Source organism: Somniosus microcephalus, chromosome 20 (genome assembly GCF_052327205.1).
Source record: "Somniosus microcephalus isolate GS21.2 chromosome 20, FLI_Smic_1.0, whole genome shotgun sequence".
Classification (NCBI taxonomy): domain Eukaryota; kingdom Metazoa; phylum Chordata; class Chondrichthyes; order Squaliformes; family Somniosidae; genus Somniosus; species Somniosus microcephalus.
Genome location: NC_141006.1, coordinates 36049227 through 36064085, shown reverse-complemented (window position 1 = coordinate 36064085; position 14859 = coordinate 36049227). Strand labels below are relative to the sequence as shown.

General features: G+C 42.3%; 1 protein-coding gene across 1 annotated transcript in view; it reads right to left on the bottom strand.

Annotated features, from left to right (window-relative positions):
* The window catches only part of csmd2 (CUB and Sushi multiple domains 2), an 807040-nt gene that overhangs the window by 742817 nt on the left and 49364 nt on the right, over positions 1-14859 (bottom strand). The window contains exon 2 of the mRNA XM_085962435.1: positions 1174-1248. Coding sequence (XP_085818561.1) covers positions 1174-1248 — 75 coding nt within the window. The remainder of the gene's footprint in view (positions 1-1173; positions 1249-14859) is intronic.

Here is a 14859-nt window from a genome sequence, read left to right as displayed (position 1 = left end):
ATTGTACCTGCTACTTTCTTCCTCTTATGCTAACCCGTTTATGATTTTTTTTTTTTACAGTCCATCTCACAGTTTGCCAAACACCCTACACTTCTGTTATGAGCAAATGTCAAGATTGTGTTCCCTATGCACAAGTCTAAATCATCTAAATATACATCGAAATGTCCAACCACTTTTGGAGCAGCATCTAATAAAGCAAATAGAATGCTGAACTATATAGGTAAAACAGTAAAGTATAAGTCAGAGGAAGTTGCACTCAAACTGTCAAAGTTGGGACTGAGGTCAGCAAGCTCTTTATCACACAAAGTGATCAACACTTGAAATGGATTTCCTGGTCGAGAAGTTGAAGTGAAAACCCTATGAAAACAAATGGGGACCATGATGGGGTTGAGAGAACTATAGTGTCTTTCTGGAAGGATGAGGAAATATGGTCCAAATGGCTTTTCTCATCCATATTTACCTTGTGACCTTAATATGAAGGATAGCCAATGAATTACGATGGCACCGTTGTCTGCACCGTGAATGAGGAAACGCTGAGCCACAAAAAACTTGAGGGTTGCAACTTCTGCTGGTGGCAATTAAATCTCATGAAACAATTGTCCATTGTTTGAAGGTTCGGTAGAACTTTCTGCCCTATTGTTAATTAACTGATCACCATTTGGGCCGTTTGTCAAGTTACTGATTGTTTCAATTTAATTTAAAGAGGGAGAAAGGAGGGCAAATGGAATTTAGAAAAGAACTTATCTATTTCTCAGCTTAATGAAGGGGAATGTCAATGATGTTAAGCCACTACATGATGCATTCCCAATCTGGCTTGGGTGGCACTACCTTGAATTAATTATATGCAGGGTTTTTTTTGTACAGTGCCAGATTTAGTATTTTCTAGGCTCAGCTCATTGATAGGATGCTGGTTCACACCAGCATGATGAACTTCCAATTTAGGTAGGCTTATCAAAGAGGGCAAGCAGAGCCCAGGTAATTCCTCACAGTGAATGGGGGGCAAGTCACCCTGTTCATTGTTTGGGGCAGAAAACAATAATCCCACAAAAGAGGATCGGGGAGAGTAAAGAAAAAAGTAGAAAAAAACAGGAGTTTTTTTTTAAAAGCAACACAAGATTTAGATTTCTTTCAGATCAAAGTTCAAGCTGGAATATGGAATGAAGAGCAACTTACAAACTGAGGGCTTCTGATTGTCTTTGCTGGGAAGCAATTTTACTCCTCGTGACTTCAGCTCAATCAGCTTTTTAACTGAAAGAAAGAACATTTGAATGAGTTATTAGCAATCAAAGTATACAAATACTGTATGTGCTTCAGAACAGGACTATAACACTTTGTGAATGTTAAACCTTATTGATGTTTATATCAGTCCCAAGGTTAAAAAATATTAAATTATCGCCATTCACTCACCCAAAACTGTTACTGGGACTTTACCCAGAGAAAGCTAACCCTATAAAGCAATACAATGCACCATTGAGGTAAGCTAGGAGTTAGGCAGTGTCACAGTGAGATAGGTAATATTTTGCCAAGGATTGGCTGTAGCATGTAAAATAAATCAATGAAAGCAACAATGAAGGATGGGAGACAGAAGGGGAAACTTACTGGTTATCACTTGCAGGCTGGCGAGTTATTTTGTTTTTAGCCTCATCAAAATATATAGCCCTGGACTATACCATCATTTAAAAAAACTGCAGGTGTAAGACTACCCTATTAATAACATTTTCACCACCTAGACTAATAAATACTCTGTAATATTACTACATGTTGAACATTGTTTCATCTGAACAAAAATAATATTATCCTCTGATGCCATCTGCGAATAGTCAACATGTAACCTGATACAATCTGCAAAGGGAATGCACCATCTTGTACTTTTTCACATTCTGGAAAGTACTGGTTGATTTTTTTTGAACAGAAGGACAAAGTTGCTGGAATTGGTCAATAGAATTTCTGGGCGCTCCCCTCTGCGAAGCAGCTAGTCCAGAATACCTAGTCAGGGGGAAAGCTGAAAGCCAACAGATCTGGGCAGCAGTTTTCCTTCATGAACTAATTGACACCCTTCAGCTGTTGGTGATGTTGGAGCAGAGATCTGTCTCGTTCAAAAATCTAAATCATCCCACAGGCTGGGACAGTGTGTAATATTTTACAATGCAATAAATTCGCTCAAAATGAACCCTTACTAACGCTGATCACTTAAAAGTGCATTCATCAGACTTGCTGGATGCAATATTGATAAACAAGCTCTTCAAAATATTTTTTATGGGGGGGGATGAAGAAAAGGAGTTGTGAGTAGGCAGAATCAGCGACACTCCTATTAAACCATGCACCAGTCTGCAATATACAATGGTATTAGCTGTCTCTGAGCTAGGCATTGTAAAATACTGTAGTCTGGAGTTTCCGCTAGGTTGTGCTGGTTTGTGGACCTTCAAGGAGGCTCTTAAAGTTAAGCTGCTATTCAGGCACCTTTTAAAAGCTTTAAAATATTTTTTAAAAATTACGAAGAAACTGACTACTATACACCAATGAAACTAATAAGTGGTTCGGTATAGTTTTTTAAAAGTCATTGCCAGTTATTTAAAATCAGGTTACTCACAGGTGGTGGACCAGACACTCTGATTAAAAATGCTTAGTTTTTTCTGATAAACCCATTTTCAGCTTTATTAATAAAACTGCACCGAGTTTACATTCCTAAATATATTGAGGAATATTTTTTAATGCAAGAGAATTTTTAAAAATTACCTTCCAAAATGCTGCCGCTTGCGCTGGCAGATTTTACATTTGCCAATATGCAAATGAGTTTGAGCGGAAACTTGAGCTAAAAAAAAAGACTTCTGGAAACGAGCGCACTTTTGTGCACAATTTGCGCCCAGATCGCTGACTGCGCCCTATGTGGAAACTCTTGGCCAACATATTTTTCTCTTCATTAGACAATTTCCTTTCCTCTCTCTCTCACAGCATGCTCCGTTGTTAGACTGCAGAGCCTGAGCTTCCCACTGAACCAGCACACTGAAGTGGTAACCACCCAAACACCATGCAATTAGCTCGAGAGATTTTCTTACATTTATCGCAACATCATTTATATGAACCAATCACAAATAATAATGATATATATAAGAACATAAGAAGTAGGAACAGGAGTAGGCCATATGGCCCCTCGGGCCTGCTCTGCCATTCAATAGGATCATGGCTGATCTGAACCTAGACTCACGTCCACTTCCCTGCCCTCTCCCCGTAACCCCTAATTCCCTTATCTGCTAGGAAACTGTCTGTCTCCGATTTAAATCTATTTAATGTTGCAGCTTCCACAGCTCTCTGGGGAAGCAAATTCCATAGATTTACCACCCTCTGAGTAAAGAAGTTTCTCCTCATCTCAGTTTTGAAAGGGCAGCCCCTTATTCTAAGATTATGTCCCCTAGTTCTAGTCTCACCCATCAGTGGAAACATCCTCAACGCATCCACCCGATCAATCCCCCTCACAATCTTATATGTTTCGATAAGATCGCCTCTCATTCTTCTGAACTCCAATGAGTAGAGGCCCAACCAACTCAACCTTTCCTCATACGTCAACCCCCTCATCTCCGGAATCAACCGAGTGAACCTTCTCTGAACCGCCTCGAGAGCAATTATATCTTTTCTTAAATATGGAAACCAAAACTGCACGCAGTATTCCAGGTGTGGCCTCACCAATACCCTGTATAACTGCAGCAAGACTTCCCTGTTTTTATACTCCATCCCCCTTGCAATAAAAGCCAAGATTCCATTGGCCTTCCTGATCACCTGCTGTACCTGCATACTAACTTTTTGTGTTTCATGCACCAGGACCCCCAGATCCCTTTGTACTGTAGCACTTTGCAGTTTCTCTCCATTTAGATAATAACTTGCTCTTTGATTTTTTCTGCCAAAGTGCATAACCTCACACTTTCCATATTATATTCCATCTGCCAAATCTCTGCCCACTCACTTAGCCTGTCTATGTCCTTTTGCAGGTTTTTTATGTCCTCCTCACTCACTGCTTTCCCTCCCATCTTTGTATCGTCGGCAAACTTGGATGTGTTGCACTCGGTCCCTTCCTCCAAATCATTAATATAGATTGTAAAGAGTTGGGGTCCCAGCACTGACCCCTGTGGAACACCACTAGTTACTGATTGCCAGCCCGAGAACAAACCATTTATCCCAACTCTTTGTTTTCTGTTAGATAGCCAATCTTCCACCCATGCCAGTATATTACCCCCAATCCCGTGATTTTTTATCTTGATCAGTAATCTTTTGTGTGGCACCTTGTCAAATGCCTTTTGGAAGTCCAAATACACTACATCCACTGGTTCCCCTTTATCCACCCTGTATGTTACGTCCTCAAAGAATTCGAGCAAATTTGTCAAACATGACTTCCCCTTCATAAAACCATGCTGACTAATACAATAAATAAACATTCATTTTGGAGAACAGTGCTTTACTGAAACTCCTGGTCAGTCGAGCCTGTGTATCTAACTTGCCTTTCAAGCTCATGACATAAGAGTATTTTCATGTTGCATAATGTTAGCAAAATGAGTTTGACACAGATTTCGCACTTCGTACTCTTGTAAATCTTTTTAGATAATATTAGCAGAGGAAAGTATGCCTGTGGCTGGCTTATTATTTAGTTAGCCAAGTCCCAGTGTGTATCCTATTATACATATCTATTCTACACACTAAGAGAGAGCATCTTTGAGCAGTGAGAATTACATACAACACAGCGACTCTCTGGCTCAGCGTTGCTGTCCTCAGTGCTGTCAAGAAATTCTTCTAATTGTATAAATACACAGGTATGTGGACTGGTGCTTCAATACTTCTTCAAACAATGCAGATAAGTTGGATTACAATTACTTCCAAACAATAGGAGGGTCCTGTGTCACATTATGAATCCTTTAATAGGTTTTGGGTAGATAGCGAATTTCTGGCCTTTCTTTTGTGCTCTTGCACCATGAGAATTTGAATCTTCTGAGTTTCTGATATGACTTCAGTGCAGCTGCCTGATTGTGGATAATAACCCTTAAATCAAACCACTGAAGTATTTAGAGGTTTGTCATGTGACACTCAGTACTGAAAGTGATTTTTCAAAGAGCTCTCATTTTCTATAATTTATACAATTTATCTTAATTTGACAAAAATAGTATAAATTAATTGAATGCAGACTAATAGCTCAAACACAAATCAAATCGAAGAAATAGCAAAGCTGCCCCAATCCCCACAGCTGAATAAATTATGCAGATGAAAGACCATTAAATAATTAACATTTATATCATGGTCCATGCTCCAAAGACAAAACATTCTCTCTTTTTTAATTAGCTTCTTCTTCTTAGGCAGTCCCTCGGAACCGAGGATGACTTGCTTCCACCTTAAAAATGAGTTCGCAGGTGACTGATGAGTCCAATGCGGGACCTACAGTCTCTGTCACAGGTGGGGTAGACGGTGGTTGAAGGGGCAGGTGGGTGGGGTGCTTGGGTTGACGTGCGCTCCTTGCGCTTGGCTTCTGCCTGCTCCCGGCGAAGAGACTCGAGGTGTTCGGCGCCTTCCCGGATGCTTTTTAATTAGCATACAACAACTGAAAAGTGTTTATTTGTGGGGGGAAGATGAGAGTAATATATGTGCTTAACTGATTGAAGACAATTTAGGGGACTGTACTTTGTCATGAATGCTTCCAGTACAGTATGTCAGACTAAATGACTGCATGGCATCTGACTTTGGATATTTGAAGGATAACTCACTTGTCTTATCTTAATAAACTGCTTCTTTATCCACACCACAATAAAAACAGCTTCTCGCTCTTTTACAACAGTGGCTTCACTTCAAAAGTACTTCATTGATTGTAAAGCGCTTTGGGATGTCCTGAGGTTGTGAAAGGCTTTTTATATAAATGCAAGTCTGTCTTTCTTAGAGAGCCCTTAAAGCAATAAAATATCCCAAAGTTAACCAAAATGAGAAAAAAACATAGATACGGGCAGTTTTGGGAGAACATATAAACTTATGAAAAGATGGGCAGGAAAAGATTGACTGGCCCATCGTGCCTGTCCCAAATCGTCACAACGTTACTAAGCATAAAGGGTTGGGTTGGGGGCCAATGGCAGGATCAAAGACCTAGATTTTGTGGAGGCTGTTAAAGGAAGAGAGAGAGGTAACAAGGCAAAGGGATTTAGAGTGAAAGGTCTAGAGACAGATGAAAGATCCACTGCCAAAGTTAGAGTGGAAAGAGAAGGGGTGCAAAAGAGTCTGGGGTTCGAAGAAGGTGGGTGCGTGCTGGAAGACAGAGCTGAAGAGGGTGGGGAAATATTGAAGAGCAAGGCCATTGAGAGACCTGTAAATGAGGACAAGGATTTTGAAATTTATACGTTGGGAAGGAAGCCAATGGAAGTTGGCAAGCACAGGGGTGAAGGGGAACAGGACTGAGAGAAGGTCAGTATGAAAGCAATGGAGTTTTGGATGAGTTGCAATTTATAAAGGATGTAGCTCAGGAGACTGGCAAGGAAAGCAGAAGCGTAATAAAGTCTCAAAGTGAAAAAGGGTTTGATAAGTGTCAGTGGAGGTGAGGTAGGGAGTGGAAGTAGGTGATGCTGCAAAGGTGGAAATAGGAGGTCTTCATGGCAGCTAGAATGCAAGGATTGAAGCTCATATCAGGGACAAACAAAACACTCAGGTTGCACACTTTCAGGTGCAGCCTGAGCAGGCAGCCAGGGAGAGGAATGGAGTTAGGGGCTAAGAGTTTTTGTCAAAAGCTGTACAAAATGGCTTCAGCCTTGCTGATGTTGAATTAACGGAAATTTTGCTCATCCAATACTTGGTATTAGCTAAGCAATAGTGGTCGAGGAGTGCAGACTGGTGGCAGAGACATAGATAAGTGTTATCAGTCTACATGTGAAAGCTGTCCTCACACCTGTGAATGATGTGACCAAAAGACAACAGGGAGCTGAGAAAAATAAGTTGTTCAGGGATGGATCTATGGGGCTCACCCAAGGTAGCCATGCAATAGTGGGAGAGGACTATTGCAAGAGACTTGCTTAGTTTTAAAAAAATCACTGTCTCCTCTCATCTGTTCATCTGATGGAGGTCAATGATCCTTGTCACACAGCAATAAAGCGAAGGATGTTTAGTGTATATTCCTAGCCATTATACTACTTGAAAAAGGATGGGAAGGAAATTGTGCAGGAAGTCCACTAGAAAATGGAGACTAAAAGGGCTTTTCGCTGTCACAAGGCTGGTAACAATTCAGGAAAGTCCAGCTCAGTCTCACATAGGTGTCCAAATAAACCGAAATATCCTCAGTCAGCTTTGAATGAATGAATTGGAGCCAATCATCACTTGTCATTCATAACTGTTAGATCTCTAAACGTTGCAGAGCAATATGTATTTCTCACCATCTGTCTTTTGCTATGGACGGGATGGATTTCTATGAAAACTGAACATGTATCTAGTTTTCTGATTCTTTCTGTTGCATTCCTTTCTGCTGCTTTGTCTTCTCACTCTCTTGTTCTTTCTCTCTCTCTCTTGGGATCAGATTCACATTTTGAAATCCACTTCAGTGATTTTCATTCTAAATTACTGGGGTATTGATTTGTCCAGATTCCTCTAAAATAACTATAGACACAGTATGGCAGATCCACCATTTTCACTCGTGGTGATTGACAGCACGGCAATCAAAGATATAGAAACTGGAAATGGTGTCTGACTTTTCACCGACAGCACAAGTGGCAAGATAGTGATGAGAACAAAACAATTTATTTGACAGAATATACGTCACAGCTTTGTAACAGCATCTTGAAAATAGATTGTAGAATGAACGGCCGTGATTTTGCCGGCGCTCAGAGAGGCGGGTCAGAGGTTAAAGTGCTATTGATTGGCAGTGGGTCCCGAACTCGCCATCAACCTGCCTCCAAATAGCTTTCCCAAGTGTCGGATCCCAGATTTGCGAATGGACTTGACACCTAGCGGCAGGAATCGGATTAAAGACAATTACCTGCCTATTAACAGGTACATGTCAGTAGTTTTCAGCCTGTTTTTGGATTTTCCCGCTTCTGGGTCGGGTTTCCCGACGTCCAGACACCATGCCAGGTAAATGTGGCATGTTGCGAGTCTGGTGTAATGTTTGTGAAAAGATGACAGCTGCAGAAGTGGTGTGAAGGATGCCATGTTGCACATGGTGAGTTTCAGAGCAAAGAAAATGTTGGGTACTGCATTTTTAAAACATATACAGATTTCTTTAGCTTACAAGTTTTTAAATCCAACTATATGTCCAGTGCCACCTCAGTGGGAGAACCTCTCTCACCAGTGACAGATCGCTTCTGCCACCTCACCTGCAGCTGCCATCTATTCCAGCATATGGAGGGAGTCATTGGAGAGCCTGGGTGCAAGAGTTCACCTTTGTGCAGTGATTGTCAGTGTTTTCAGCACCTGAATGTTGTCAAATACAGAAATCAACCATCAAAATAAAATTATGCGTGTCCCTTTAAGGAAACCGGCAGATGACGCATCATCAAATGACGTCATCAGACCCGCTTCCTGTTAATTGGCTGGTAGGGCGAGCTTAACAAGGCCAATCAAGGGAAAACCATGTCTGTGGCACGGAGGCAGCTGGGGGCAGGACCGGAACCTGGAAACCAACTGTCCTGCACCCATCCCGACACCGATCATAAAATCACAGCCAAAGTCTCCATGAAATATGCTTTCCTAACACGATGCTTATATTAACAGCACACTGCTAAATAGTACATATGCTCACTTATGGTCCAGCAATTTGTCTCTTTCAAATACCTTTAATAGTCCATATGACATTGCAGACTTCAATGCATAGACTACCAGCCTATGAGACACAAGTTGAAATTGGATTTTATTTCCATCAACTCCAATGAAGGCAATGCACAGCTTTTAGTCCCAAACATCTTCAGTTCTCAGGAGTGTGAACCCTCTTTACTCATATTCTAGATACAAAAATGAGTTTAACTGTTTTAAAGAGGAAGAACATAAGATAGATGCACTGCAGCAACTCGCCAAAGCTTCTTCGGCAGCACCTCTCAAACCCACAACCTCTTCCACCTAGAAGGACAAGGGCAGCAGGTGCATGGGAATGCCACCACCTCCAAGCTCCCCTCCGAGTCACACACCATCCTGACTTGGAAGTACATCGCCATTCCTTCATCGTTGCTGGGTCAAAATCCTGGAACTCCCTACCTAACACCACTATGGGAGAACCTTCACAACACAGACTGCAGTGGTTCAAGAAGGCAGCTCACCACCACCTTCTCAAGGGCAATTAGAGATGGGCAATAAATGCTGGCCTTGCCAGCGACGCCCAGATCCCATAAGCGAATAAAAAAAAACTTTGGCCAAGAGTTTCGGCTTTGGGCGCAATCGGCGATCTGGATGCAAATTGCGCGGGTTTTCAGAAGAGATTTTTTTTTGCTCAAGTTTCCGTTCAAATTAATTTGCATATCACCAAAGTAAGGTCTTCAATGAACCAGCCAATTGGGAAGCGTTTTAGAACTTAATTTTTTTTGCATTAAGTAACCTGGTGCAGTTTTATTAACACAGCTGAAAATGGGTTGATCACAAAAAATAAGCATTTTCAATCAGAGTGTCTAGTCTGCCACCTGTGAGTAACCTTATTTTAATTAACTGAAAAGAACTTAGAAACTATACAGAACCATTTCCTAGTTTCATTCAGTGTCTTAGTAAATTAAATATTTAATATTTAGAAACTGTTAAAAGGTGCCCATTAGTCTCCTTGCGCCAAAAAAACCCAGATTAATTTTAAGAGCCTCCTCGAAGGCCCACAAATGGGCACAATTAGCGGAAACTCACCATAGTGATTGATTCACCTTGGGGGTGCGGCCAGTTTTGTGGGCGGGGCCAGCTTCCAGCGTGCTTTTTTTTAAACTGGGGCAAAAGACCGAGGGAACTCGATATGCGCTGGATGTGATTTGTGCTTGAAATTCCATGATCTTTTGGGCTGGCTTGGCCGATTTCAGGCACAATCTAGCAGAAAAACCTGCCAAGGTGTTTAATTTGCCGGATGTATTTAGAAGTTTACATGTTTCATTGTGATTCATAGCAATATATAACTTAAAGTGAAAGCAAGCAAGGAACTAGAGAAATGTTTCTTGTTTCTTTTTTTTTAAAGTGTGTATGCTTGTTTACAGTCAGGGATCATACAGTCACCTATGTGACTAGTACAGTATTCTGGGAGTAATCCTGTTTTCAGCATCTATTTATAATTATATACTCCCGGGGGATTGACGGAACGGAGGTCTCCTACTTTTAACAATTGTGAAGGTCCTCAATGAAATGAGGTGCCAATGGACTCCAACATTTTTAATTTTACGCAAAGGGGAAACAAGCATGGCTGATATGAAAAATGGAAAATTGAAAATTCATGTTGTTGCGGTTGAGGTCAGGGTAAATCGATTGGATGAAGGTTTGTGCCATATTTAATCCATACCATACCTGGCTTGGGCGTACCTTATGCTAACACTGGGTCTAAAAGTGAAAAATGATTCTATTCCCCAGCACAGACATCCTCCTGCTACTAAACACAAAAGCTCATCCAAAACAAAAACACACCACAGCTCTTAAACATACACCGTGAATGCCTTTTAGAAATGCTATTGCGACTGGATATTGTCCTGCTGTACTCAGTGCTACAGTTCCATTAGTGTCAGAACTGATGCTGTTTTGTCATGTCTTTAGGTTAAAATAACTAATCTGAAATTATATTTATTAGTCTCTAATCTTCTAGAGGAGAAACCAGGGACACCGAGTGCTACACAGTAATTTTGTCTGGAGTCTTCATACCAAAGAATTCCATATGCTAATTTGACATTTATTGGGACTCGGTCCCCAGCTACATTTACATTATAGTGGTTTGGAGCAGTAATGAGTTGTTCTCATTTCTATGAAACATCTGCTTTAACAACTTTCTACAAATGTAAGAAGTCACACAACACCAGGTTATAGTCCAACAGCTTTATTTGAAATCACAAGCTTTCGGAGCGCTGCTCCTTCGTCAGGTGAAGTGACGAAGGAGCAGCGCTCCGAAAGCTTGTGATTTCAAATAAAGCTGTTGGACTATAACCTGGTGTTGTGTGACTTCTTACATTTGTCCACCCCAGTCCAACTCCGGCATCTCCACACCATGGCAACTTTCTACAAAGCATGGGACTATATATCAGGGGAATAGATTGGATGTTCCTCCCTTGATGGTATCAAATATACAAAGTTGACTAATTATTTTTAACTTATATTTTTAAGTTGTTGCTCCTACCTCTTTTTGTCCCTCATTTCTTGGGCCATTCTCTAACTAAATGTGGACAAGAGATCTGCTCGGTGAATGATGCCTTGCTCCATGGGACAGACAGAAGCTGGTTATGCCTCCACTAAGAATCATGCTCAGGCCATTGAAGCAAATTTTATGATTTGGAGACCTGTCTTTGATGGGTCTAGACTCTGATTGCAAAAGATATATATTTTTAAATTAACAATTTATTTTCCAACATTGACACTTACCACACAAGACTGAATTACTATCTGCTGTCCCCTTGGTAGCAACTAAAGAAAATGGTTGCTGTAGTGCAGAAAGTTCACTCAACACAGGCTCTTATTTTGTTGAAATCAAGGGGGCGATTTTGTCAATGGGGGCGCGTTGGAGGTGGGACTGCTGCTTGTCAGGTTTTAGTCCCGCCTCCATCGACTTCTGGCCAACCCACGCTATTTTCCTTGATTGACCTTGTTAAGCCCGCCCAGCGGGCTTAGCAGGCCAATTAAGGGGAAGCCAGTTAAAGAGAACGTAAGCGTATGACTTTTCATCCATCAAAAATTTTTGACAGATGAATTGTCATCGTTTGACAGCTCTGTGAAGCTGTCAAACACTGACATTCTATGTTGTTTGATGAGTCCTTGTATTTAAGTTCATCAAACCTCTTGTGAGCTGAAATTAGATGGTTGTTGCATTGCAGAATGCAGCAGCCATCTGTCATCTCTGCCGGTGAGATGCGAGAGTCTCCACATCCCCAACTGTTGAAGCCTGCAGGAAGAAACAAAGGTAAGTAAACATTTTCCATCGCTTTCCACTCACCTCACATATTCACCTCTCTACACTTGCACCCATCACTTACCTCCACAGTGCACTTTTGCACCCCTCCGACCCCCGCAGACCCACTGCTCACCTCGGTGACCCTGGCGGGGTTTTCCGAAGTCGGGAAGCCTGCGCCTCTATTGGAAAAATGGGGATAATCCTCTTAACTGCCTGTTAACTATCTGTTAACAGGCAGTTAAGTGGCTGTAATCCCCTTCCCGCCTCCAGGAGACGGGACCCGGCGTGGGTCGGCTACCCGCCTCCTGGGAAGATGGCACGGAAGCGGGTTGGGGGCGGGATGGGCATCCGTCCCCAGATTCTGGGATGGGCATCCGTCCCCAGATTCTGCCATTTTCCCGGCTGTCCTGCCTCCATACCCACCTCCCCAGGGCTGGCAAGATTGCGCCCCAAGACTCAGCGCATCATGTCCAAACTAATTAATTTTTTCTTAGGACTTCAAAACTGTGTAAACCAAATAGCTTCAGACCCTGTTTCCAGTCTTGTCTTCCTCCGTCAATCCACGGCAGTAAAACCCTGAGAGGAAATGAAGCTACACTTTTTTGAGGTTCCGGGTAAGAATCCTTCAGCTATTTCTTCTCCCTTTTTCTTATTTCCTCTCCTGCTCCATTCAACATTGGCAGTCTCATAAGTTGGCTTTGGCATGTCACCTAGACTTCTCAATCTGTGACAGAAGTATCTCCTGACACTGATTTACAATTCATTCAGAACCTACAGACAGCTCTCGTAACCAGGGACCTTTCCTTACACCAGACACAACGTTGTAATAGAGGATTCCTGTGACAGGCAGAATATGTCTATTTTGGGAACTAGCGGAATGAGTGCTGATGATACAACAGTAAAATAAATAAGGGCTTGATTGTTGATTGAAATTTGAGCAACAAGCCAGCAGGACTCAAAAGGAAGATCACACAAGTGTGATTTTATTCCATTGGATGAAGGTTTTTCCATTCTTCATGCTAATATCTCTCACTCTGATCTACACAAGGCTGTATATTACCAAGCATCCTTCACATTTGAAACTGTTTTTCTGGATTTTATTTACCAATATAATCAAAGGCCCTGTGTCTCAGATGTGCCTGCAGCTCCACACTTCAAACGGCAAATAATTATGACTGACTCACGTAACCACGATAAATTAGCCACACTGATTTGCTCAAATATCCAATTAACTAGATATGAGCCAATCAAAAGCAGATTAACATCATTAAACTGTTAGAAAGTGCTCCTAATTAGCAATGAGTAAACAGCACAAAAGCAAATGAGTCATTCCATTCTTTAAACCTATCAGGAATCAACAAGTACCTGAGCAATCAAATTATTTTGGTCCAAATTCTTTCAGCAGCATAGTTGCTATTTCACAAATTGTTTATCTGCATCTAAAAATTAAACTCACGATTACATTTAGAGGTATAGGGCTCGATTTTCCAAGCCCCGAGGAGGCGGGTTTGGAGGCGGGAGTGGTGGGAAAATTGCAGAATCGGGGGACAGGAACCCATCCCGCCCCCAAACCGCCTCCGTGCCAATATCCCAGGAGGCGGGGACCCAACCTGTGCTGGGAGCCGCCTCCCTGAGGCGGAAAGGGAATTAGTGCCAATTAACTGCCTGTTAACAGGTAGTTAACAGGCAGTTTTTTGCCTAATCCCTATTTTTAGCCCTGAAGTGTGGGCTGTCCGACGGCTCCGAACCACGCCAAGTTAGCAAGGTGGACCGTGGGTCTGCAGGGGTTGGAGGGGTCGAGGTGTCCGTTGTGCAGGTGAGTGATGGGTGCATGTGTGCAGAGGTAAGTGTGTGAGGTAAGTGTAAAGTGTTTTAATAAGTTTTACTTACCTTTACTTTCTCCTGCAGGCTTCCTTCCTTCAGTTCTCGGGAGTCCCTCAGCTCACCGGCACAGAAAGCAGAATGGCCGCTGAACTGTCAAAAGCTGCAGCCTCTGCTTTCTGGTCTGGAGAGCTCTCTAACTGAGTCAGAGTAGAAGGACTCAAGTTAGAAGACAGATTGTCCATCTTTGACAGCTTCACAGAGCTGCCAAATGCTGATTTTTCACCTGTCAAAAGCTCTTGACAGATGAAATGTCAATCACTGACGTCACCAGTAACCAAGTGCCCCTTAATTGGCCTGCTGAGCCCGCTGGGCGGGCTTAACAAGGTCAATCAAGGGAAAATAGTGTGGGTTGGCCACAAGTCGATGGAGGCGGGACTACAACCCAAAAAGTGGGAGTCCCGCCTCCAAAAGCTCCCCATTGACAAAATCCAGTCCATAGAATCCCGCCACAAACTCCATTCCCTAGCCACTGACTCCATCCCTCTCCCTAAGAGGAGAGATTGGGTCGATTAGGCTTATATTTGCTGGAGTTTAGAAGAATGAGAGGGGATCTCATTGAAACTTATGAAATTCTAACAGGACTAGACAGACTAGATGCAGGAAGGATGTTCCCGATGGCCGGGGAGTCCAGAACCAGAGGTCAAAGTCTAAGGATAAGGGGTAAGCCATTTAGGACTGAGATGAGCAGGAATTTCTTCACCCAGAGAGTGGTGAACCTGTGGAATTCTCTACCACAGAAGGCAGTTGAGGCCAATTCATTAAATATATTCAAGAAGGAGTTAGATATATTTCTTAAGGCTAAAGGGATCAAGGGATGTGGGGAGAAAGCAGGGACAGGGTACTGAATTTGGATGATCAGCCATGATCTCATTAAATGGCGGAACAGGCTCGAGGGGCCGAATGGCCTACTCCTGCTCCAACTT